We start from the raw sequence: 23,798 nt of genomic DNA on the forward strand, positions 1-23,798 counted from the left end.
AGTATTCCCTCTTTTTTGGATTGTTTGGAATAGTTTCAGAAGGAGTGGTACCGGCTCCTCTTTGTAGGTCGGGTAGAATTTGGCTGTGAACCCATCTGGACCTGGGCTTTTTTTGGTTGGTAGGCTATTACTGGCTGCCTCAACTTCAGCTCTTGTTATTGGTCTATTCAGGGTTTTGACTTCTTCCTGGTTAAGGCTTGGGAGGGTGCAAGTGTCCAGGAATTTATCCATTTCTTCCAGGTTTGCTGGTTTATGTGAATAGAGTTTGTAGTAATCTCTGATGGCAGTTTCTATTTCTGTGGAATGGGTGGTGATATCTCCTTTATCCTTTTTTATTGCATATATTTGATTCTTCTCTCTTTTCTTTTTTATTAATCTGGCTAGTGGTATATTTTGTTGACCTTTTCAAAAAACCTGCTCCTGGATTTATTGATTTTTGAAGGGCTTTTTTGTGTCTCCATCTCCCTCAGTTCTGCTCTGATCTTAGTTATTTCTTGTTTTCTGCTAGCTTTTGAGTTTTTTAATCTTGCTCCTCTAGTTCTTTCAATTTTGATGATAGGGTGTCAACTTCAGATCTTTCCTTGCTTTTCATGTGTGCCTTTATTGCTATAAATTTCCCTCTAGACACTGCTTTAAATGTTTCCCAGAAATTCTGGTACATTGTGTATTCATTCTCATTGGTTTTGAAGAACGTCTTTCTTTCTGCCTTCATTTCATTGTTTATCCAGTCAACATTCAAGATCCAGTTGTTCAGTTTCCGTGAAATTGTGCATTTCTGAGTCAGTTTCTTGATCCTGAGATCTAATTTGATTGCACTGTGGTCTGAGAGACTGTTTGTTATGATTTCTCTTCATTTGCATTTGCTGAGGAGTGATTTACTTCCAATTATGTGGTCCATTTTAGAGTGGGTGCAATATGGTGCTGAGAAGAATGTATATTCTGTGGATTTGGGGTGGAGAGTTCTGTAGATGTCTATTAGGTTTGCTTGGTCCAGATCTGAGTTAAAGTCCTGAATATCCTTGTTAATTTTCTGTCTTGTTGATCTGTCTAATATAAACAATGTAGTGTTAAAGTCTCCCACTATTACTGTGTGGGAGTCTAAGTCTCTTTGTAGGTCATTAAGAACTTGCTTTATGTATCTAGGTGCTCCTGTATTGGGTGTGTATATATTTAGGATCATTAGATCTTCTTGTTGCATTGATCCTTTACCATTATGTAATGCCCTTCTTTGTCTCTTTTGATCTTTGTTGGTTTAAAGTCTATTTTGACAGACACTAGGATTGCCATTCCTGCTTTTTTTTCTCTTTCTCTCCATTTGCTTGATACATCTTCCTCCATCCGTTTATTTTGAGTCTATGTGTGTCCTTGCACATGAGATGGGTTTTTACTTTTTATCCAATTTGCCAGTCTGTGTCTTTTGATTGGGGCATTTAGCCCATTTACATTTAAGGTTAATATTATTATGTATGAATTTGATCCTGCCATTTTGATGCTAGCTAGTTGTTTTGCCCATTAGTTGACAAATTAGTTTCTTTATTGTGTCAATGCTCTTTACCATTTGGTGTGATTTTGGAGTTGCTGGTACTGGTTGTTCCTTTCGGTTTACTGCTTCTCTCAGGAGCTCTTGTAAGGCAGGCCTGGTAGTGATGAAATCTCTGAGCAATTGCTTGTTCATAAAGGATTGTATTTCTCCTTCACTTATAAAGCTTAGTTTGGCTGGATATGAAATTCTAGTTTGCAAGTTCTTTTCTTTAAGGATGTTGAATATTGGCCCCTGCTCTCTTCTGACCTGTAGGGTTTCTGCAGAGAGATCCACTGTGAGTCTGATGGGCTCCCCTTTGTGAGTAACCCGACCCTTCCCTTTGGCTGCCCTTAGCATCTTTTCCTTCATTTCAACCCTGGTGAATCTGACAATTATGTGCCTTAGGGTTGCTCTTCTTGAGGAATATCTTTGTGGTGTTCTCTCCACAAATACAACTTTTCAATCTTGCTATCTTGCCACCATTTTCATTCCTGGATATTTATTTCACATTTATTTTCACTGCTAGATATTTTCAACACACACGTGTCTTGTAAGCAAGCTAACATGCACAACTCTATTTTAAATTTCTAATGTGTGCCTCCATGCACATTTTTATTCTTTCAATTAGGCTCACTATTTCTCTTGACATCCAATTGTATCTCTGATTTAGTCTGAAGAAATTAAGCATATCTCTTTCATCTCAATGCAAACAATGGTTTGTATTCTTTTTCACATGACTTTAAAATTCTGTACAACAAAAGGCTCACTGGGCTCTTGTAAAAGCAATGCACAATTATTGTTTTGAAAGAATAAGCCTTTCTGAAAATTCCTACAGAGTATGCTAAGGCTACAAAGTTCAAAGGAATTTGGTCAGATTCAATGGAATGGCCTCTTAGTTCAAGTGAAGGACTTGGAGGGAGGAATAAAACAAATCCAGCTTCCTTTTAAATAGAAATGAAAAAAGAGCTAAGCAGAAACCTCAACAGGAAGGAAGCTGAAATACAACAAATGGGAGTGGCCACTGCTGAACACAAGTTAGAGACACATTTTAATAAAACACACTAGGCTAATTTTAGTCATTCAGATACCTTAAATAAGATCAGGGAAAATGAAGATCTAAGTCTTTACTGCTAATTCTTAGGAAATGAAAATCCCATCCCATGAAAAAGATCTAGTACAGAAAATTTCCACTGTTTTTATTCTCATTCTTTGAATCAATTCCTGATTATTTTGACAGCATTTTTAAAAAACATTAATTTTTTTATGCTCTCAATAGAAACTTTTCCAAAACAATATTCAAAATATCTGAAGTAGTTACGAAAATAAAAATAACAAAACCCCAAACCAAGCAAACAGCAATAACAATTCTGCTGTCATTAATCAGCACAAAAGGCTTCTCCATGCCCAGAAGTCCTGGCGTCCTGGCAGGGGAGCAGGTTGCTGCTCATGAGGGTGACACCTATGTGATGACAGCTGTGACTTTCAGGGCATCTGAGACTCCAAACACAAAACCAAACAGGAGTCCTTGGGAAATTTTCCCTTTTGCTCACTCTGTATATTCAAACACAAACTATTTTCAAAAAATTCCCTAAAACCCCTCTGAGTCGGATGGAAGGGGCTAGGCAAATATATTGCACCATAATTAACACCCGTTCACCGCTGACATCATGCGTCAGTGTAAAGATAGGTCATGTACTTCTAATTTCTCACACGCACGTCAGCGGTAAACAGTCTCAGTGTTCGTGTTAATGACACCATCTGGCGCCTTCCATAACTGTGTAGCATTCAGCTTCCAAACAAGATGTAATGGCAGCAACACATGAAACCCACTGACATTTACAGTAAGGAAATTTATTATCAGTCATCGGTTTGGTATAAATGTGTTTGCATGACTGCTGGGGCTATAAAATCGTCACCTTTGCCAGGCAAGCAAAGGTGCAATAAATAATGGATTTTAAGCCATGCATGTACTACCAAATCATTAAACATTTATCACACAGGCACAATAGCATCTTAAGCAACAGTTATCACTTGAAAAATTAATGCCACTTTTGAGGGTTAAATGAAAACCTTATAGTCTAAGCTTTAATGATTTTTAATGTGGTTCAGTATAGAATATGAAGAGTTTAATTTTTATTTTAGTTGAATATGATATATATAAATAGGTCTTCTACAATAATTTTCTCGAGGAAGAATCACTCTATGTTCTTTTGTTAAATACTAAAGAATATAATTGAAATGTGTCTTGAAAAGGCAATCATTGTTAAAACCTTTCAAAGCTAGAAATGGCAAACAAAAGGTTGTTTAGGAGTCACATGGTATTATTCTCTTTAAAATCCTTAATGGATTAGTCAGTGATGATTGCAATTAAACAATTTTAACTTTAGATATAAGGAAACATAAACTCAAAACCAAGAAAATCCCCAGCCCTGTTTGTCACTACTACTTATTCCTTCCAAATACTCGCCCCATGCTGTGCCAGTAATTTCTCTGATATGCTTGTTCTATGGGTATCCGTTGTTTTAAGAACAAAATCTTAAGAAATAACAATTCAAAATACAGATAGATTAGAGGACAGCGTTATGAAGGATTAGAGGAAGGCTTTATGGAGGATTTATCAAAGCATAATTTGTGACTCCAAGAAACAAAGGGAAACCTGCATGGGAACTAGTTATTTATTTGCTTGCTGGACATGGAACAATGAAGGCAGAGAAGCCAATGGCTGCCGTGACATGAGGCTCCCCGTGTAGGAGGTGAACCAGAAGCCAAGCCTGGATGGAGACCGTGCCATCAAGAGGCTCTGTCACGAGATGCCAAGATGAGCACGCGTCTCCAAAACAACGCAATCTCCACTTGCAAAATGATCACCTAGCAAGAGGAAACAGTGATCCCTGGACTGAGTGGCACTGTTTGAAGAAAAAAGAAGTTAAGAAGTAACTGAATAAGAGATTTCTCTGTCAGTGTGCACATGAGGTTGAACTCCTTGGTGAGAGCTGTTGCTTAAAAAGCCTCTGTAGTTTTATGGGCCTGCTCCCTGTGGATGCTGCTCTCTCGCCACTCTTCCTTCTGCCTGCCCTGCACCCTAAACAGGAAGCAGGTGCAGCACTCTGCAGGCAGGATCCCTGTTGGGACTCGAGGGCAGAATAGTCTGCAGAACACTGAGGAGGCCAGGAGGGGAGCCCTGCTCCCTAATTTTCAATCAGTGAAAAGAAGCGTTGAGATTTTAGACCTTCATCTCTAATAGTGACTGCTGTTTACAGCGGTCTGGGGGCTGTGTGTCTTCTTTGTGTGTCTTGGGATTGAAAGCCAAGGTTTTGTCAAGACCATGCATCTTCAGTGATGGCTTTCTCCACTGTTGGGGAGAACCCCTGCAGACAGTGTTTGTCTTTGGAAACTGAATTTAGGACTCAACAGAAGGGCTTGGGGTGGGGGTGGGGGTCACAGGAATTAAGAGGACATTGCGATGCCTCTCCTTGAATACACATGTATTGCTGGTTTTAAGTCATTGTGGGAGAACTTTGGAGTCCAGCCTGGTCAGACAGAGGAGGGTGTGGCTACTCTCCCGCCACTGAAGTCCACAGGCTGAAGAACTTGCCTGAATTCCATCTGTGTGCCCACATACGCAAAGCTCCGTTACACAAAGGAGATACTCCAAGGACTAACTTTAGTGGAATTACACTGAAACTAACACAATCCACTGGGATTGTGGTACTGTTATGAAACAAACACATATTGCCTGAGCCTTGACATCAAAACAAAAAGCACCAAGTATAAGAATTTTTCTAAAGCAGCTTCTCTGTCCAATATCCTGAGAGAGCCCCACACTGCCCTGTCCTTCCATCTGTCACTAATTAATTTTAAATTCCTAAAGTTCTAGCTGCCACCTTACATCTTCTGGAAGTTACTATCAGGACCCTCCCAGAGGTAGAGAATCAATCAGTAACTTCAAGAAGGCCTTGCCCCTTTCTTTCAAAGTTGTGTCACTTCCATACTACCTTACAAAACACTCTGCCTTCACATGAAAGAGAGAGGGAGGGAGAGAGAGATTGCACACCGTGGCAAAAACAGCTCTCCTGAAGGGTGTAAAAAAAAACAGTTAACAATGAAGGGAGAGAAACAGAAAGCTATTCAACAGATGCATGCCATTTTTACTCTTCAGTGTGGATCAGTTTTTCTTGTTAATTATATCACCTATTCTTTCCTTATATTGATAATTACATAATTACATGAAACAGATGGGTGACAGAATGCACCCAGATGGTGAGAACGCAAACAGGCTTACAAATTGCTTATTCTTGAGCATATTAAAAAGAATTATTTAATAATACATAGATTTCTATACTCTACACATCTGTTGAGCAGAGCCTTCAAAACGGGTTACTTTGTCATTTTTTCCTTAAAAAGATACAATGTCTTCCCTGGGAATTCCTGGGAGGCCAACTGCCATGGAGGTAAAATATTTCACCTTTTCCATAATTTGGATTCCTGAAATTCTAAATTCATGTTCTGAGCCCACTGGCTTGCTTTTCCCTCCTGTTTTGGAAAATAGAAGTGGTGGTTTCAAGGGGAGTGAGTTACAATCACACATAGCACTGGTTATCATTTGAGCAAGCTGGATAAGGTTAAAAATGGGAGAGTTTGCCTTGAGAATATATTTGACATGGTTTAACTGTATCCGATGGGCTTCCTGCACGAAATTCTTTCAAAGTAATTAGGGAACTGAGTCAAAGGCACCGAAGCTGTATGGGCTGTGTGTGGAGGTGTGTCTTTTGGAGGAGGAGGCTCACAGGCTGCAGAGGCTTCTGAGGGGGTGGGTCCGAGGGAAGAAGTGGCATCAGCTGCTTCCTTGTGGCCCACATGCCACCTCTGTGTCCCGTGGAGTCAGGGATCTGCTTAAATGACCCTTATCAGAGGGGTTGGGCCTTCCCTGTTCCCACCCTTCCCTCCCAGGCTCTCCTCCTGATGGCACTTGCTGCCACTGGACACAGTGCCTCCTGGTCTGTGTACTGTCTGCCGTCCCACTAGAAGGCAAGTGCTACGTGGCAGGGATGTGACTATTTATGGCTGTCCCCACAGAGCACAGAACTGGACCCACCACATGATCAGCATGCAACAATACTGACTGGATGAATGACATAAATTAATTCTCCACCTCCAAGCCTCCTAACCAGTGACGCACAACAGGTCCTGGGCTTGAGATCTCTGAAGAAAAGCCTGTCCAGGCAGGAGCTGAGAGTGACCAACAAGGGGACTTCTCCATGGCAGGTGGGGGTGGAGGATGGCAGGTGTCCCTGTCTCAGATGAAGAGCAGACACAAAAGCCATGGTGTTTATTGGAGTCATGGACAAAAAGCAGGACACCTAGAAACATGGTTTGGTGGGGGCAGAGAAACAAGCTCAGGAAAAGGCAAATCCACCTGGTTTCTGGTGGAGCAACCTGGCTCTCGGTGAGGCAGAGGTGGGTCACAGAACTCCAGAATCAGGCTGTTGTTTCCCACTGCACCAGGAAGTGACAATGTGTAGTCATGCTTGGAATTGGAAGTGTGAGCACTTCCCCAGGGCCACACTTGAATGGAAATTGTGTGTACTCTGTGTGTATGTTTTTATGTATGCCTGGTGTTGTGTTTGTGTGTGTGTGTGTGTGTGTGTGTGTGAGAGAGAGAGAGAGAGAGAGAGAGAGAGAGAGAGAGAGAGATGGCTGGAGGGAGAGAGGGATAGAGAGAGAGAGAGTCGTGAGAAGCATCTGAGTCCTCAGGAGCCTGGAGATCCTTTTAGAATTTGAACTCAGTGAGCTCTGGCCACCCTCTGCTCTTGAATGGGGTGGTGTAAGTGCTGAGCTGTTAGAAGTCACATGGCCTGAAAAGGACCTGCCAGCCTCGGTCCTACCAACACACTGTGACCAAAGACCCACTACGTGGGGATCCATGTTGTCTGGTAAACAAATCAAAAGACTTGTGGTTTAGAATCCTGTAGGACACTGTCAAACCATCTTTGAGAACTGCTCAATTGTGATTTGCGACAGATAATACTAGATTCCATTTTTAAATCAACCATCAACTCCAGTTTCATGAAAGCTCCATCTTGTATATCCGCAAATGGCGGTAGGAGGGGGTGGTTTTCACGAGAGTTGTTCTGCTAAGGTGACTGGAAAGTGCTGCCTAAGACCCGTTCCCTGGAAGCACAGCTCTTTCTGGTTAAATACATAAACTGCCATTAAAACCACAATTACAATGACTACCATGGTGATAATTTCAAATGCACTGAATTAGATGAAAACACAAAATAAAACAAACAAAACCTGGGACACAACTGAACAGCACAAGTAGGAACGTGGCATGGCCTGTAATTTACGTTTATTGCCACAGATTTCTACTGACCGAGTGGCTCGTGCCTGCCTGCTCTGCAGCTGAGTCATGTTTGATATCTCAAACAAGTGGCAATAAAAAAATCTTTATGGCTCCCGTGCTATTTTCATACCTTATTTATTCTGTTTTTTCCCTGTTTTAAGTCATCTTTTATATTTTCTTCTTGCTTATTAAGTTGGTTACTATGGAGATCATGACATCAGTAATCTTGACTAAGCTTAATGGTGTTGAGGCAACAATTCAGAGTAAAAGTTTTGGTACTTAAAGTGGTTCCACCCTGGAGAAAGGGAGGAGATTGAGAACTGAGGACTGTGGGCTTCAAGCTGCTTCTCTAATGGGGCGACACAGCAGTTCATGCCCACTCGGCCAAGTTCATGTTGGGCAGCTCTTGGGGAGGACCGTGCCCCCGGCTAACGAGGTACTGCACTTTCCAAGCCCATTTAATCCTCTGCCTCTGATGAACTCAAATGCCATTTTCCCTCTGGATTTGGTGAGTGTGCAAATAATGACAACAAAACTCAGACTGCTTTAGGAAAATTACTGAACTGTGGAAGGCTTTTAATCTGTCTCAGTTCAATTTGAATGTAAAAGCTCTCTAGGTTCTTGGTTGTTTTGCCTGATATTTCACAGCTTAATCCATTTTTTGATTGCTTGTTTTTTGTAGAGATGGAATCTCACTGTGTTGCCCAGGCTGGTCTCAAACTCCTGACTCCAAGCGATCCTCCTACTTCAGCCTCCCAAAGGATGACAGGTATGAGCCACAGTGCCTGGCCCATCTCCCATTTGTAAAATTAGAATTTATTAATGGGATATAACAAATGAAAGTTTTAATAAAAAAGACCTGAAAATTAGGCTTATGATACTGTACTGTATTCTATATGCATCTACTGATATCTAATCACTTCATAATGAATGCAATCACATTTTTATAATTTTTCTTCAGGCCAGAGGGAGTCAACCAGCCCCAGAGGGGCCTTTGTGTGGTCTGTGTTTCATGTGTCTGTCGCTGCTGTCATCCTAGTGGGGTGCTGTTTTTGTACTAGCAGATGTGTTTCATTTCTGCCAATCCCTGCTGACTCATGACCCCTCCTGATGCTGCAGGCAACAGCCAGGGGACACCAGGCCTTTGGGCAGACCCAGCCCCGGAGAACAAATGCGTCAATTCTGTGCTGTTTTGTTTCCAGGCAGATAACAGGTTGCAAGAAGGTTTTCTGAGTCTCAAAAGCCTGACTGTTATGTGTCAAAAGTCAAAGTTGATGCTTCCAATGACAGATGCAGAAGAACACATGGAGACAGCGAGCGCACTGTCTAAAGACCAGGAGGAGGAAAGCCAGAGGGGAAGAAAGAGAAGTCGGTACAGTGCCACCCTCTCCCTCCCCCTGGCTAAGGCCAGGAAAGTGGGAGGAAGTGGGCAGGATCCCCATAAAGATTTTGGAGAATACAAGAGTAGAGGAGACTGCCTGACGAGGGAAACTCTCCTGCCACCTTGTCCTGGGAAGAGTCCAGTGGAGACGGCTGAGGGAGCTTCCTGAAGACCAAAGCAGGGCACACGGGACAGGAAGACAGCGCCTGGCTCCAGGGGACACAAGGCCACAGTCAGACTGGCCTCAAGGCTGTGAAGAAGAAACGCCTCTGCAGAAAGCAGTGAGGGCTGTGGGGGCTTAGACGCCAGGACAAGGGGCGACTCTGCCTGAGGACAAAGGCTGATGTTCTGAACTCAGGATTCCCGTGAGGACGGGCAATACCCAAATAACAGATACCTCCCCTCCCATTCTCCTTACCACCCACCCCGATACCATGACAGTCCAAGTCCATGAGCTCCTGAGAACTTGGATGTCTTCCCCACCCTCCTAAAAGCATGAAAGACAAGGAAAAGCTCCCAAATGGACTCGATGGAACATTAAATCATTAACTGTACCCAGAATTGATGGAGGTTACTTTTACCCCCATTGGGTAGAATAAAAGTCTCAAAGCAGAGATTCAGTTTAATTAGACAAAAATAGGGAAATAAAAGGTGTATAATTTGCACACTTGGTTTCTTATCTTAAAAATCTGTATCTGATGGCCGGGCGCAGTGGCTCAAGCCTATAATCCCAGCACTTTGGGAGGCCGAGGCGGGTGGATCACGAGGTCAGGAGATCGAGACCATCCTGGTCAACATGATGAAACCCTGTCTCTACTAAAAATACAAAAAATTAACTGGGCATGGTGGCACGTGCCTGTAATCCCAGCTACTCAGGAGGCTGAGGCAGGAGAATTGCCTAAACCCAGGTGGCAGAGGTTGCGGTGAGCCGAGATCGCGCCATTGCACTCCAGCCTGGGTAACCACAGCAAAAACTCCATCTCAAAAAAAAAAAAAAATCTGTATCTGATAAACAAGAGGGCTTGCTGTATAGCTCTGTACTCTGCATGTTGCTTAGATAAGGCAACATATTGCCAAGAGAAATCATCTTTTTCAATTCAGGAATCACAAGTTTTCATTTTCAAATTCTAAAGCTTTATGTTTTTTGATTAAAGAGATAGTAACTTTATCTTTGATCTAGAAGTACCATTTCTAGGAATTTATTCAAAGGAAATAATCACAGATGTGCTGAAAAATAGTAAAAGCAGACATGGTGGCACTGTTCATCATGATAAAAATTGGGACAAAAACTTTAACGACCAACATGAGGGAACGGGCCTGCAAACAGCAAAGGTGAATTGTGGGCTCTGGCATCACACCGTTTGGCTCCCAAAGCACGATTTAGCAGCTGTGTGGCTTCAGCATGAAGACAGTAGATGCTACATTCCAAAGGAGCCCCCTTATAAAAATGCCAAGTCAGTGGCAAGCGCTGTTTAAATGCCTTTTAACCCGTAGCTCATAATGAAGACATGAAAGGGTAGGATGAGTAGATGCAAAAGGAGCTTTTCTGAAGATTTCGTCCTTGAGAGCTGTTGATGCGCTGTGAGTCCCATGCACCCCCCACCCCAAAGAGGACAGATGTGGGAGCGGGTCTTTTGCTTCAAGTCACAGAAAGGATTTGGGAGCCCTCCAAGAGCTTCACGTGAGTCCCCCAGACACAGTGGACAGGTATGCTGAGGGAGCTGAACGGCAGGTGGCCTGCACGGGCAGAGCCCGCTGACCCACAGAGGCAAGAGCCCTTCTCGAAGGTCCTTCCTATAGGGCACCTCCAGGGGCAAATGAGACTCGGTGTGAAAGCTGGAGGATGGCATCTTCTGCATCAGGGGAATGCTGGTGAGAGGTCTCCAGAAACAGGAATCCCCTAGGAAACTGCAAACACACACTAAGGGAAGAGGAGAGCAGCCCACAGAGTAGGGACAATCTTATGACAGCAATGGTCAAGTTCAGACTTGCCTGCTCCTCCAATTGTTTCTCCCTGCCCTGACCCTAATTTCAGAAGAACTAGAAATATGCTCAATAATAAGGAGACACTAATAGGCTAAAGAAAGAGAAAGCACTGAACACTGAAAAGCTATCTAAATGCTAAGTAAGCGGAAGGGGCAGGGGAGTTAGGAAGAGAGAAGAGGACCGCCCCGACCTGCCTTCCTCAGCCACAGGCTTCCTATGTGCTGCAGCCTTCAGCAGCAGGTCAGGGGAGTCTAACCCTTGGATGAAAATTGAGTTTTGATTATTACATCAAATGAAATTGAACACTTTATGGAATTAAGATCATGTACTGTGACTGTAAGTGACCCAAACGGCCTTAATGACCTAGAATTGACCAGAAGGTCCCAGAACTTGCTCACTTTCCATCTGGGTGCAGGAGAAAACTCAGTCACGTGGAGCATATTTATAGGGCAATGAGATAGAGCCCAAGTGGCTTTGTGACTATTCCCACAAGTCCTGCTGGCTTAATGCTCACCTGCATTACCAAACCTCTCCTAACCTCAGTTTTCCCCACTGCAAAACGGAGCCGATGACGCTGAAACATCTATAAGAATGAAAGATCATCTGGGACAGGATGTAACGCACGGCCTGGCAGGACTTGCTGGTTAACATACAACTGCGTGGTCACGAAAATCACACTTTACGATACTTAGTAACAAGTAAATACAGCCAAAACATATGAAGTAAAGAGGCATGCTGCAAACACAATGACCCCATATCTAACAGTATATATGTAGTCTTTTTCACCGAAAATAGTCCGGAAGCTAAAACCCCAAAATATTAACAAAGGTAATAAAGAGATAGGAGGACTGAAGGTTTTACTGATTTTCTCTATTGTTTTTTCATAAAATTTCTACCAAAAACATGTACTGCTTTTGTAATAACATATTTATTTTTAATCAAGGAGGAAAGATGTCACTTCTCTAGTCAGTATCTGCAGCTTTAATTGTCCCCTTTGTCATTTTATATCCCCAGCTACTTTGAAATACACAAAGCAAAGCCTCACGTTGGAACTGCCATTCCTCTCCTCCCTGAAGGCGGATTCTGAAGAAGCCACTTAGCTGCGAAGGCCAGTTTCTGCCCGGGAGCTCAGCTCCACCCAGAAGCCTTGCTAGGCTGCAGGCTTCCAGAGCTCCGCAGCAGGCAGCTGATGCGTCCGGAGGCACTTCTGGACCTCTGTGGCATTCATTACCCTGGCTCTGCAGGGAACAGAATGCATTTTTTTTCCTCCTACTGGGTTGTGGCAAGAACCCAATCAGCATCCAGGAAAGCCTCAGGATTTTTTTTTTTTTTTTTTCTGTTGGGAGCAGTGGCAGTTCTTTTTAAGAGCAATAATATTACTAAAGGGGGATCAAACAAAGAACATGCTGGTGGCTTTAAAAAAAATAATAGAAAGTCCCCCATTTTCCTCCTGCATTTGGATGGCCATCTTCTTTGCTGCCTGAGCTCTCTTAAATGTCTGCACAGGATCACAAGGGGCTGCTGAGTCAGAGAGGGTGAAGCAGGAAAGATAACAGAGGTTTTATTTAAGAAAAATCTCTGCTTTCAAAAGAACTGATGCATTATTAGCAGTGCAGTTTCAAATGTGTGCATGAAGCTCTCTCGAAGTGGCAGAAATTCTACTTCTGAAACCGAAAGAACAGTTAGAGACATTGCCTTTCAATGGCCTTGATTTGTCCAGCACTTCACCAATTACCAGCCAGAATGCTAGATCTGATCTAAGAACGAAAGAATGCAAAATAATGCAGTCACTCTGGAAAACAGTTTGGCAGTTCCTCAAAATATTAAACATAGAGTTACCATGTAACCCAGCAATCCCACAAATATAGATACAGATATAGACACCACCCCACAAATGAAAACATATATATGCCCAAAAACCTGTAAGCAAATTTTCATGGGAACATTTTCATCATAGCTAAATAGTAGAAATAAATCAAATGTCCATCAACTCACGCATGAAAAAAATAAAGTATAGTATTATCCACACAATAGGATATTCAATAAAAAAGAAATGAAGTACAGATACACACTACAATGTGGATGGACCTTGAAAGTATGCTCTGAAGCCAGTCACAAAATACCACATAGTATATGTTGCCACTTGTATGAAATATCCGGAATAGGTAAATTCATAGAGAGATTAAGTAAATTGCTGGTTGTCTAGGGCTGAGAGGAGAGGGCTGGGAGAGACAGGAAGTGACTGCCAATGGGCACAGGTTCCTTTTGGGGGTGATGAAAATGTTCTAAAAATAGATAGTGGTAATGATTGCTCAACTCTGTGAATATACTAAAAACCTTTGAATTGTACAACTTAAGTGGGTGAATTGTATGGTTTATATGGTTTATATCACAATGGGAAGCTGTTAAAGACATGGATGGGGGAAGAGAGAGACTGTCCTATAAATACCTGTCCTAGAATACGAGGGTAAGATATAGCATTGATTCTTGACAATACTAAGATGTTAAGAAGTTACTTTTCCCAATTTCTTCTCTATCGTACCCTCAAAGCCTCATCTTGCCACCTGACCACAGCCCAGTTTCTCAACAATTTCCCCAGCTTGTTGATCATGCCACTAATTCACATCCTGTCTCTCCCCTCCACCTCCACCCCCCTAAATAAACCCTCAGTCACTCATCGGATGGGCCTTTACTTGGATTCTGAAGCCACGTCCAACATAGAACTGAATCTTGAGAAATGTATGATGTAGCCTCCATATGGAATCATAATTTTTTTCTTCCTTTCCCAGCAGCTGCCACCATAATTTTGTAACAAAGGATTTTTGTAATAACAAAAATCACAAAGGTTTGTAACAACAAACTCATATACCAGAGAGCTAACTGCAGACAGCCTGAATCAGCGGGTGTGCAAAACCTGCCAGCACACCAACCTGAAACCATGTCTGCTCCTTCCTAGCCCAGGTCAGACAGGGTCAGGGTGGTACCAGATGAAACCCAAGAGCCGATGACTCAGCCAAGAGGAAAATTCAAACTGCACTGGGGGAAGGCCAATCGTCTGTGGGTCACCTTTTGGTTAAATACTTGGTGCCGAAGATTTGTGAGGTTCAACAAGATCTATATCAAGCCATCTTCCTTTTCTGTTGTTTTGCTTTCCTATAGTGAGTCATATTAGTAGGACTGGTAGGTAGGAAAGTATATCTGCAGTAGTTCAAGCTAGGAGTTTGGGCAACCAATTGGCTGGGTTTGAAACTCTGTCAAGTAATTTGCCTCTGGACAAGTTATTTACCTGGCCCCCTGGCAAGTCTGTTTGCATTAGGTACACTGAGGATGGTAATGGCAGTAACTATTTACAAGTGCTGATGCCAGAAGTAAATGAGAAACTCCATGGGAAGCCTTTAAGCAAGAGCTCAAGAGGTAATGGTAATGCAACAATACTTGTTATTTTTATTACCTTGTAACCTTTCTAAGAGGGAGAAATTGTGACAGTAATAAGAATAAACACTGATTTATAAGTCCTTCTGGTATACATTTATATACTATTTATGTAATACACACTTATATAATATATAACATATTATATTAAACTGGTTAGTGTTCAGAGAATTGCAAAGAAATGACCACAGAACTTGTATTGTCGAAAGAAAAAAGCCCATAAAGGAATTTACGTAAATGATCCTAAGAATCTCAGAGAAGAGTTCACAATTAATAGAAGGAAATGTATTTCCCACAGATAGTGCTAAACACATAGAAACTGCCTGGGAAGTGGCTTGAAGAACCAAACTGGACTCATGGTGATGATTTAAAGTGGGTTAATTTCATTTCAGGAACATATTTCTCCCATAGTCACATTAATAAGCATCAGAGCGTATATGATGCTGAAAAAATACAGGTCTGCATTTTTAGAAACCTCCACCAAGGTGACAGCCAAAGAGCTAAAAACACACTACTCGCCCTGACCACAAATATAACCAAGGGAAGTCTAACCACTGGCAGTGAAAGTTACCAAGTTTAAGGAAGGGGCTGGGAAACAATGAAGCTGGGGAAAATCTAGCAGGTGCTGGGAGAATAATGCAATTTCCTAGGGCAGCAGATGCACAAGTGAAACAGTATCCAGTAACAGTCCATCAGATGGTAATTATAGCTGGACTGGGAAGAACAGCCAGATGAAAAGGGGCAATTCAAAGGGTAACTGAATGCCGGTGAGTGACATCTTCCTGAGAGATCACATACCAGAAAAAAGCAGGGCCATCACTTAGCTCTGAGAGGGAGGGGTTCCATAAACCGTCATTTCTCTTTGTAGAGAGACAAAGGGAAAATGTGGAGAAATGAATGCACAGAATCCAAGTGGAGCCCTGTGAAGAATTCATTAATTGAGATTCAATCAGACCATCAATAAGCAACCAGAAAAAACAAGATCACTCTGAAATTATGATCCCTCAGTAAGAATGAAGGGTTGATTTAGTTCCAAAAATATCTGAGAGAGAGGTGAGTTTACGCTATAATTCTAAGAACACTATAAACCAAGATGAAGAGCTGAAGTAACTAAAGTGGATGATGGGGAGCATATATTGATATTGAGGCAATGGGAGGGGCTCTTTAAGTTCAAAGCATGTCTTCTGGAGTGTAATATGACAAATAATAGTTGTTTAAATACCTACTCCTAGAAAGGAAGCAGTGCCATGTTTTTTCAAACACATTCCCTCTCCAGAAATTCTGCAGAAACAGGTCTGGGCCCAGTGCAGCTATTTCTCCTGAGTCTGGGCTCTTGTCACCTGGGAGGTCAGTACAAGCCCTCTTCCACATTCAGCTAATACTGAAACTAGACTGGAAGCTCCTTGCAGGCATGAATGGTGACACAGTCAGATCTGAATCCCTGTACAAGGCAGGAAGGAAAGAAAACAGGCTTGTATGTAGACCCACCCTCAAAGTAAGCATAGGACAGCTTGTTCCACTGTCTTTAATCAATATAACCACTAATTAATACAGCCCAATTTTGAGTGTTTTCCTGATCATAATACTCATTCAGGATAAATACTTGAGGGGATGGATGGATACCCCATTTTACATGATGCGATCATTACTCATTGCATGCCTGTATCAAAACATCTCATGTACCCTATAGATACCTACTACGTACCCACAAAATTAAAATTAAAAAAATAAAATTATTATATAAAAAAATACTTATGCAGCCGGGCCCTGATGAGTCATCTAATGAAAAACTTCCATGAGAATAACTCTAATAATGTAAAAGCACAGGCCAAGATGGCTCATTCAAGCTAAGAAAAGAATCTTTCAGGTCTATGATGTCAATTATGGTCTTGGTCAGGAAAAAGCCCTCTCTCTTACCCATGCATTCATACTGGTTGACTGTGGAGATATTATTATGGATCTTTGAGGCCTAGTTCTGAAATGTGTGACGAAAATCATTCATGTTTTCTAGGTTCTTTTTTATGACCTGCTGTGGGGTGGGCTGTCAATTAATAGAAACGATGGGGAAGGCACCGTGGCAGGGACAGGACACTGATCATCCAAACTAGGCAGGAACTAGGAGGGCCCTGGGGTGGGAGTGAGGGCGTATTTCCCTGCCATGCAGTGATGAATTTCAATCACTGCTGCCTTGTGCCAGATTCAAATTGGCAACCTACTGAGATGAAATGCTTTCTATCCCATTACTCATGCCTGGAGTGATCTGTTCCCTTGAAGATTGGCTTCCTAGGTGAAAGCTAGGGACTGGACAGTCACTCTAAGATACTTTAAATAGGACAAAAGGTATGAAAGACGAGCGGCCAGCAAGAGAAATGATATGGACATGGTGAGGGAGCTGAGGGTCTCATAGAAAGCTCAATGCACTGGGAGGGGCAGGGGGTGGGGGGAGATGTGAAACTTAAAGGGAAAATTCATTCGTTTGGTAACGACGGTTGCTCCACCTTGCACAGTTTCCTACTGCAATGCTATCTACTAAGAAAACAATGTCTTGAGGACTATACAGAAATTTCTCCTAAAAATATTCCACTTGGTTCAACTTGTCTCAGATAATCACTCTGAAACACTGAAACTGTCTAAAATGTTAAAAAGAGAAAAATAATTTTTAATAATATAATTTAGCATTTTAACTTTTGAATGCCAAGGCCCATTCCATGTGGATTATGGTCCTGATAAATAATCCTGTGATTGAATTTCTAATATGCCTAAAATTTTTACTAAATCTAAATCTCCATTACAATCTTCTGAAGCTTGAGTACAATGAGCAGCAACAAAAGTGCCTATTAGTGTTCCGCGGTGTGTATGTGCCACATTTCGCTGTCCAGTCTATCATCGATGGGCATTTGGGTTGGTTCAGCGGCGGGTGGGGAGTTAGGGGGAGAGAGCATGGGAGAAATGCCAGATATAGGTGACGGGGGGGAAGGCAGCAAATCGCATTGCCATGTGTGTACCTATGCAACAATCTTGCATGTTCTTCACATGTACCCCCAAACCTAAAATGCAATTTAAAAAGTGCCTCTTAAACAGTCAGAATTCACCTGTGAAATAAGCACAATAGCACAAGCAGAAAGTACCAGGCATCTGTGTTATAATTCCTCCCACTCATCTGCTAAGTGGCTGTTTTCTTGGACCCTGGATTTGAACAATCCATCTCTGCTTTATGCTGAAATATACCAGGGCTCAGGGATGGGGGACACAGCATACTGAGATGACCATAGAAAAGGTTACTCAATATAAGCACCAACCTGGGGGGTTGTAACAAGATAATTTTAAACGAAATAAAATGTTTTTCTCTGGCTTTCTCCCCACCTTAAGAGCTCCAGCTCACCTCAAAGTCACCTAACTGTGAAAAATCTCACAGTAGGGTGGGAGGGAGGGGTGTGGAACTGCTTCGTATTCATAAAAATGATGCTTCCTGATATCCATGCAGCAACTCCGGACTCCTCACTCCAGCTCCAGCCAGGCCACTCATGCTGCCAGAGCAATGGCTGAAGGTGCAGGAGTCGTGGGTTGCCACTGAAGTATAAAGTCTTCCCTTGGCCCAGTCCTATGGTCTGTCCACACGTGAAGGTGTTTCGGCGATGACTGCAGGTCAGCATCTGTCACCTGACCCTGGTCGTACACTTGGCGCATCCACGTACTTCTACGCCCAGCGCCTTCCCCAGGGATCAGCTTGCCTCTGTGGAAGCTGTATTTCAGTGGTGGAGACAGCATGTAGCCACTGTCTCTGACCCCAAGTTTGTCTTTGCACCTAACGTCTGGGTGTTGGCTCTGTTTCCAAAGCAGTCTGTGTCCAGGATCTCCATATGCAAACAGACCCCATGGTGGCCCATCCTAAAGATCCTCCAGGTGGGCTAGGCACATCTCATCTCCAGAGCTGTGGACCCTGCTACTTAAGAATATACCTGTGACCTTCAGATGAAATGATATGAATCTGGAGTTTGCTTCAAAATGATATAGGAGAAAGCGGAAGTGGTGGGAGCACAGAAGATCCAAAATTAGCTCTAGAGTTGAAAATCACTGCAGCTGGGTGCTGAGTACATGGGAGGCCCAGTGCCACTCAATCTGCGGTCCTGAACAGGTGCCATTCATTTGGTAATGACAGTTGCTCCACCTTGCGCAGTTTGCCACTGCAATGCTATTGCTCTACTAAGAGAACAATGCCTTGAGGACTATACAGAAATTCCTCCTAAAAATATTCTACTTGGCTCAACTTGTCTCAGATAATCACTCTAAAACATTGCCTAATAGTGCAAACTATTACTGGTCTCTGAAGAGATGAGTAAGAGAGATGGAGAGAAGCATTCAGAAGCTTTTATAGCAAACCAACAGAGTAAAGCTATGTCTGTTAAATCTAATAATAAGAGAATTTTGTCTGTCTTTGCTTTTTAATCTCGTTTTTCCAGGAATTCACTTTTATAAAACTATCAGTCTATGACTAATTGCATATTAATTTTAAAAAAGACAGGTAGATTGAGAAGTCCTGCTTTATATGATCAGTCTCTACTCACATATAAATTTACAACTATATAAATGTTTTTGTTATTTTACAAATATAAAGATGTACGTTAGACACAAAGCTGCCTCTGAGTTGGTCTGATCGAGGTGCCCTCCCCGCCCTCAGTGCAGAGCAGAGCCTGTTGCGAGGTGTTTATCTGAGCATCGTCTCCAGCCCTGAGGGGCAGCTCCCTGGGTTAAGTGTTTGGAGAGTTTAAACTTAACACTTTTCCTTTTTTCTGTCTCATGAAGGACAAATGTTAGCCCACTGAGGGATTTTTTTTTTTTTTTTACTTACTTAAGTGGAAGAGTATACAAACACTACAAGCCCATATCAGTCATTATGAGAAAATTCTGTTTTCCAATTAAGTTATTGAAAAAACAGGTACATTTCCATTTAAAAGAATATCTAGGTTTGATTTCAGTCCTTTTTCCTGTTCTGACAATAAAAGTGACCCTTGGCCATTCATTTTAAGGTCACAAACTCCTGCTGCCACAGGGCAGCTAATATGCTTCTGTTAATCATCTTGATTCCCCCGGAGGAGGGAGTTAAACAAACCAGCTTAGGACCCGGGGCCCAAACATCTCAAATGCAGCCAGTTCTGTTTTCTCTGTCAGCTTTGTCCTAACAGTGAATGACCACTTAATGCCTTGAAAGCAAAACATCATTGAAAGGGGGAATCTGCTTTTGAGGACAGGCAAAGAAAATGAAAATATGCTGGAGGGTGACTCTAGGCCTTTTGTCCTGGGACACAGCAGCCTGAGAGGCATCCCCAGGGGATGACCCTGCAAGGCCTTGTGGCTACTGCTTTAGGCTTGCTGGGAAATAACCACTTGAGGGAAAGGGCTGCGGGGGAGCCTTCGAAGGGCTCTGCCTGTAAGGGTATGAGCACCAGGTTCCCTGTAATTAAGAAGCAGCCTGCTCCTGCAAAGACAGCACTGCCACCCCATCTGCCAGGCCCGCGGGAGCTGGCACCGCGCCGCCCTGCCTGCCGCCCTGCTACCCACCAGATCCTTGGAGACCGCCTTTGATGGAGCGTTTATGCCAAGCTTTTCCAGAGGATAGACAATCTGTCGTCGTGGTCGCACGGGAACCAAGTAATGAAGGGCAGATGTCAGGGAGTGGGCGTAGGGGTTCTGGAACTGAAAGACAGCAATCTATATTTTAGGGGAGAGAATGTCAGAGAGGCACAGCACAGATGTCTGCGTACAGCTTTACAAATACAAAACTCTTAACTCGGCCAAGTCAGAGAGGGAAAAAAAATCAGCAAATAAACAAACATACTCTTCGAGCGGAGGAATGAATTGTAGATAATGCCTGACACTAATGAAGATAATTACGAGAGTAATTACATTACTATCTCTGTGGGAATGACAGATAAACAAGTGGTTTGGTTTATGGGATTTTTCAGTACAAGTATTTTCCCCGGGAGGATATTCTTCTCCACAGTGATCATGCATCAGCCTGATCTGACCCCAGTAAGCTGTGTTATCTGCATCCTGTTAACCTTTGTATGTTTGGCACAAGCTGCTTTAAGAAACATAGATAAACATGTCATCCAAGGGGTAACTTAGCAAGGATGTAAAAATCCACCTGTTTGTAAAAGTCACTCATAGTGACTTCAACCGGACCTTTGGTTAAAAAAAAAAAAAAAAAAAAAAACCAAAAAACTGTTTTATAACAAAAAGATAAAACTGGGAAGTGGGAGTGGGGGTGGGAGAAGGCGATCATATTATTTACATTTAGACTAATACTAAATTATGAGTTGGATTTATACTTATTGAAATAGACTATGATAAAGTATGTCTTGGGGGATACTTTAAATACTGATTTATCCAGTTTTAAAAACTTAGCAGAGAAAACCAAACATGGTGATCTTTATTTCTGTCACATTTATGAAATCTTAGGGGTTTTGGTGAAATGAACTCAGGGCACTGCAACCATTTAAATCTGAAGAGTTAGACTGTAAAATCAGAACTTTTAATGATATATTTATTGAATTTAAGCTGGAAAGCAAAGAAAGAAAAACTGAACTGTAGATGTATTTTAATAATTAGATGGTTTACATATGACTTTTTTGCTGTTCTAAAAATAGCCTGTGATTTTTATGAGCTTCTAAAATGGTTTTCTAAAATTTTTCACCACTGAACTTCACACCCTGACTTCACAAACTGAAAAACAGAACCCTAGCCAGCACCCTGTTTTTATGCCTGGAAGATCTCTTAATATATTCCCTGACCAGAGGGATAGAGAGAAAACTATCCCATGATGTGAGCCAAGAAGCTCTACTTTACTGTAGTCAATGGGGATTTATGGCAGAATTTGGGAATTCTTACCCAAATTATTTGGAACTGCTTAATACATGATACACTTGTTTTAAATGAATATGTGAAATCAACTGGAAGGGCAGACTGAGAAGAAACCTGTTTCCAAGTATGTTTTTAGAGGCTACATACAACAGTGTGGAACATATTCCTAATTTCATAGTATTGAAGTAAATGTATAAAAACGTTTAATGAAATGCCCAAGGTATTATTTTTATTATGGATGCAAATGGACTTTCTCTAACCCAGCACATCAGACAACTTCATGAATAAAAACAAGAATTTAATATCACAACTTGAAGGTCACAAAACAGGCATTTGGCCAACTGCAAAGTAAAAGAAAACTGTGCGGGACCAGGATTTTCCAGCAGAACTGTTACCTTCCCATCTCAGTGAGTTCAAAGCTGCATTTTGACAGGAAAAAAAAAGAAAGAAAGAAAGAAAAACTAGAGCAGAGTCTACATCTCGCTCAAAACCTTTTCTATGTTTTTTCTTCTTTCTTCCCCATTCCCTCTGGACTTCTCCAAAAGGCTTTTTGTTAAATAAAATACACTGGCAAAATTATTGTTATGTGTATGTACTAATACACTTTAGAGTTTTAAAAAGTATATGTATTTTATTGCACTTTAGGTTCTGGGGTACATGTGCAGATCATGCAGGATTGTTGCACAGGTACATACATGGCAATGTGGTTTGCTGCCTCCATCCCCCCATCATCTATATCTGGCATTTCTCCCCATGTTATCCCTCCCCAACCTCCCTACCCACCTCTGTCCCTTCCCTAGTCCCCGCCAACAGACCCCAGTGTGTGATGCTCCCCTCCCTGTGTCCATGTGTTCTCATTGTTCAACATCCGCCTATGAGTGAGAACATGCAGTGTTTGATTTTCTGTTCTTGTGTCCGTTTGCTGAGAATGATGGTTTCCAGATTCATCCAAGTCCCTACAAAGGACACGAACTCATCATTTTTTATGGCTGCATAGTATTCCATGGTGTATATGTGCCACATTTCCCTTGTCCAGTCTATCATCGATGGGCATTTGGGTTGGTTCCAGGTCTTTGCTATTGTAAACAGTGCCACAACCAACATAGGTGTGCATGTGTCTTTATAATAGAACAATTTATAATCCTTTGGATATATACCCAGTAATGGGATTGCTGGATCAAATGGAATTTCTGTTTCTAGGTCCTTGAGGAATCGCCACACTGTCTTCCACAATGGTTGAACTAATTTGTACTCCCACCAACAGTGTAAAAGTGTTCCTATTTCTCTACATCCTCTCCAGTATCTTTTGTCTCCAGATTTTTTAATGATCTCCGTTCTAACTGGTGTGAGCTATCTAGACTGTTTAATAAATAGACATGCTAATAGTAACGCATTTTAAGATCTCTTAGCTCCCTTGTGCTAATGCAAAGAGATGGGACAATGTCAAAGACTTTAGGCAGAGCCTGGGAAAGTGTGAGTTCATGAGTAGAATCTCACGGGACAACTTCTACCTACTCTAGGGGTTGAATCCCTTCACCCTCAAGTCTACATAAATTTGAGGACCAATGTTTTCAGTGACTGAGAGAACAATTTGCAGGAAAAAAAAAACCCTTGGAAACCTAGTTGGAATAGGCCCTTGCCTATGGAACAACCAGACACCGTATATGAGTGTGTGTGTGGGGGGGGCAGGGGTGGGAAGCATGAGTGTATGTGTGAATGCATGAGTGTGTGAGTGTGGTATATGTGCATGAATGCATGACAGCGTGTGGGGTGTGTGTGTGTGTGTGTGTGTGTGTGTGTGTGATTCTTCTAGGCAATGGGATACGGCTGTGAACAAGACAGAAAAAAGCACGGCCACGTTCAGAGTAAAATGGTAACTTCAGTTGATGATGAGTCCTATGAGGAACACTACAGCGGGATGGGAGGTATGCAAGTAAGATGGAGGCTTGCGATCTGTGCATGCACACCCATACCACATACACACATACCATGTAATAGATCCGTGTGTAACTACTCCACTCAAGTGTGGCAAGTGTTACATGGGGCTGGTTACATCAGCACCAAGTATCTCCGTGCTTTCTCTCCATCACCTAGTGGGGGTGTTTACAGTGCTTATGTGAAATGCCGGGATAACACATCAGTTTTCTAAAATAGAATCACTGAGTAGGATCATGTTGGCATTGCACTCAGGCATCGTAAAGAGTGATTAGATCTTCATGTCTCTTCAGAGCATTTTTTACATGGTTTTCAGTCTCTATTTTGTGAATATA

At 42.2% G+C, this 23,798-nt stretch overlaps 1 protein-coding gene across 4 annotated transcripts in view; it reads right to left on the bottom strand.

Moving 5' to 3' along the window:
• The window catches only part of CFAP61 (cilia and flagella associated protein 61), a 294,842-nt gene that overhangs the window by 141,556 nt on the left and 129,488 nt on the right, over positions 1-23,798 (bottom strand). For all 4 annotated transcript variants that reach the window (XM_010343722.3, XM_074406186.1, XM_074406187.1 and 1 more), the window contains one exon: positions 20,227-20,361. In XM_010343722.3, coding sequence (XP_010342024.3) covers positions 20,227-20,361 — 135 coding nt within the window. The remainder of the gene's footprint in view (positions 1-20,226; positions 20,362-23,798) is intronic.

This window comes from Saimiri boliviensis, chromosome 9 (genome assembly GCF_048565385.1).
Source record: "Saimiri boliviensis isolate mSaiBol1 chromosome 9, mSaiBol1.pri, whole genome shotgun sequence".
Lineage (NCBI taxonomy): Eukaryota > Metazoa > Chordata > Mammalia > Primates > Cebidae > Saimiri > Saimiri boliviensis.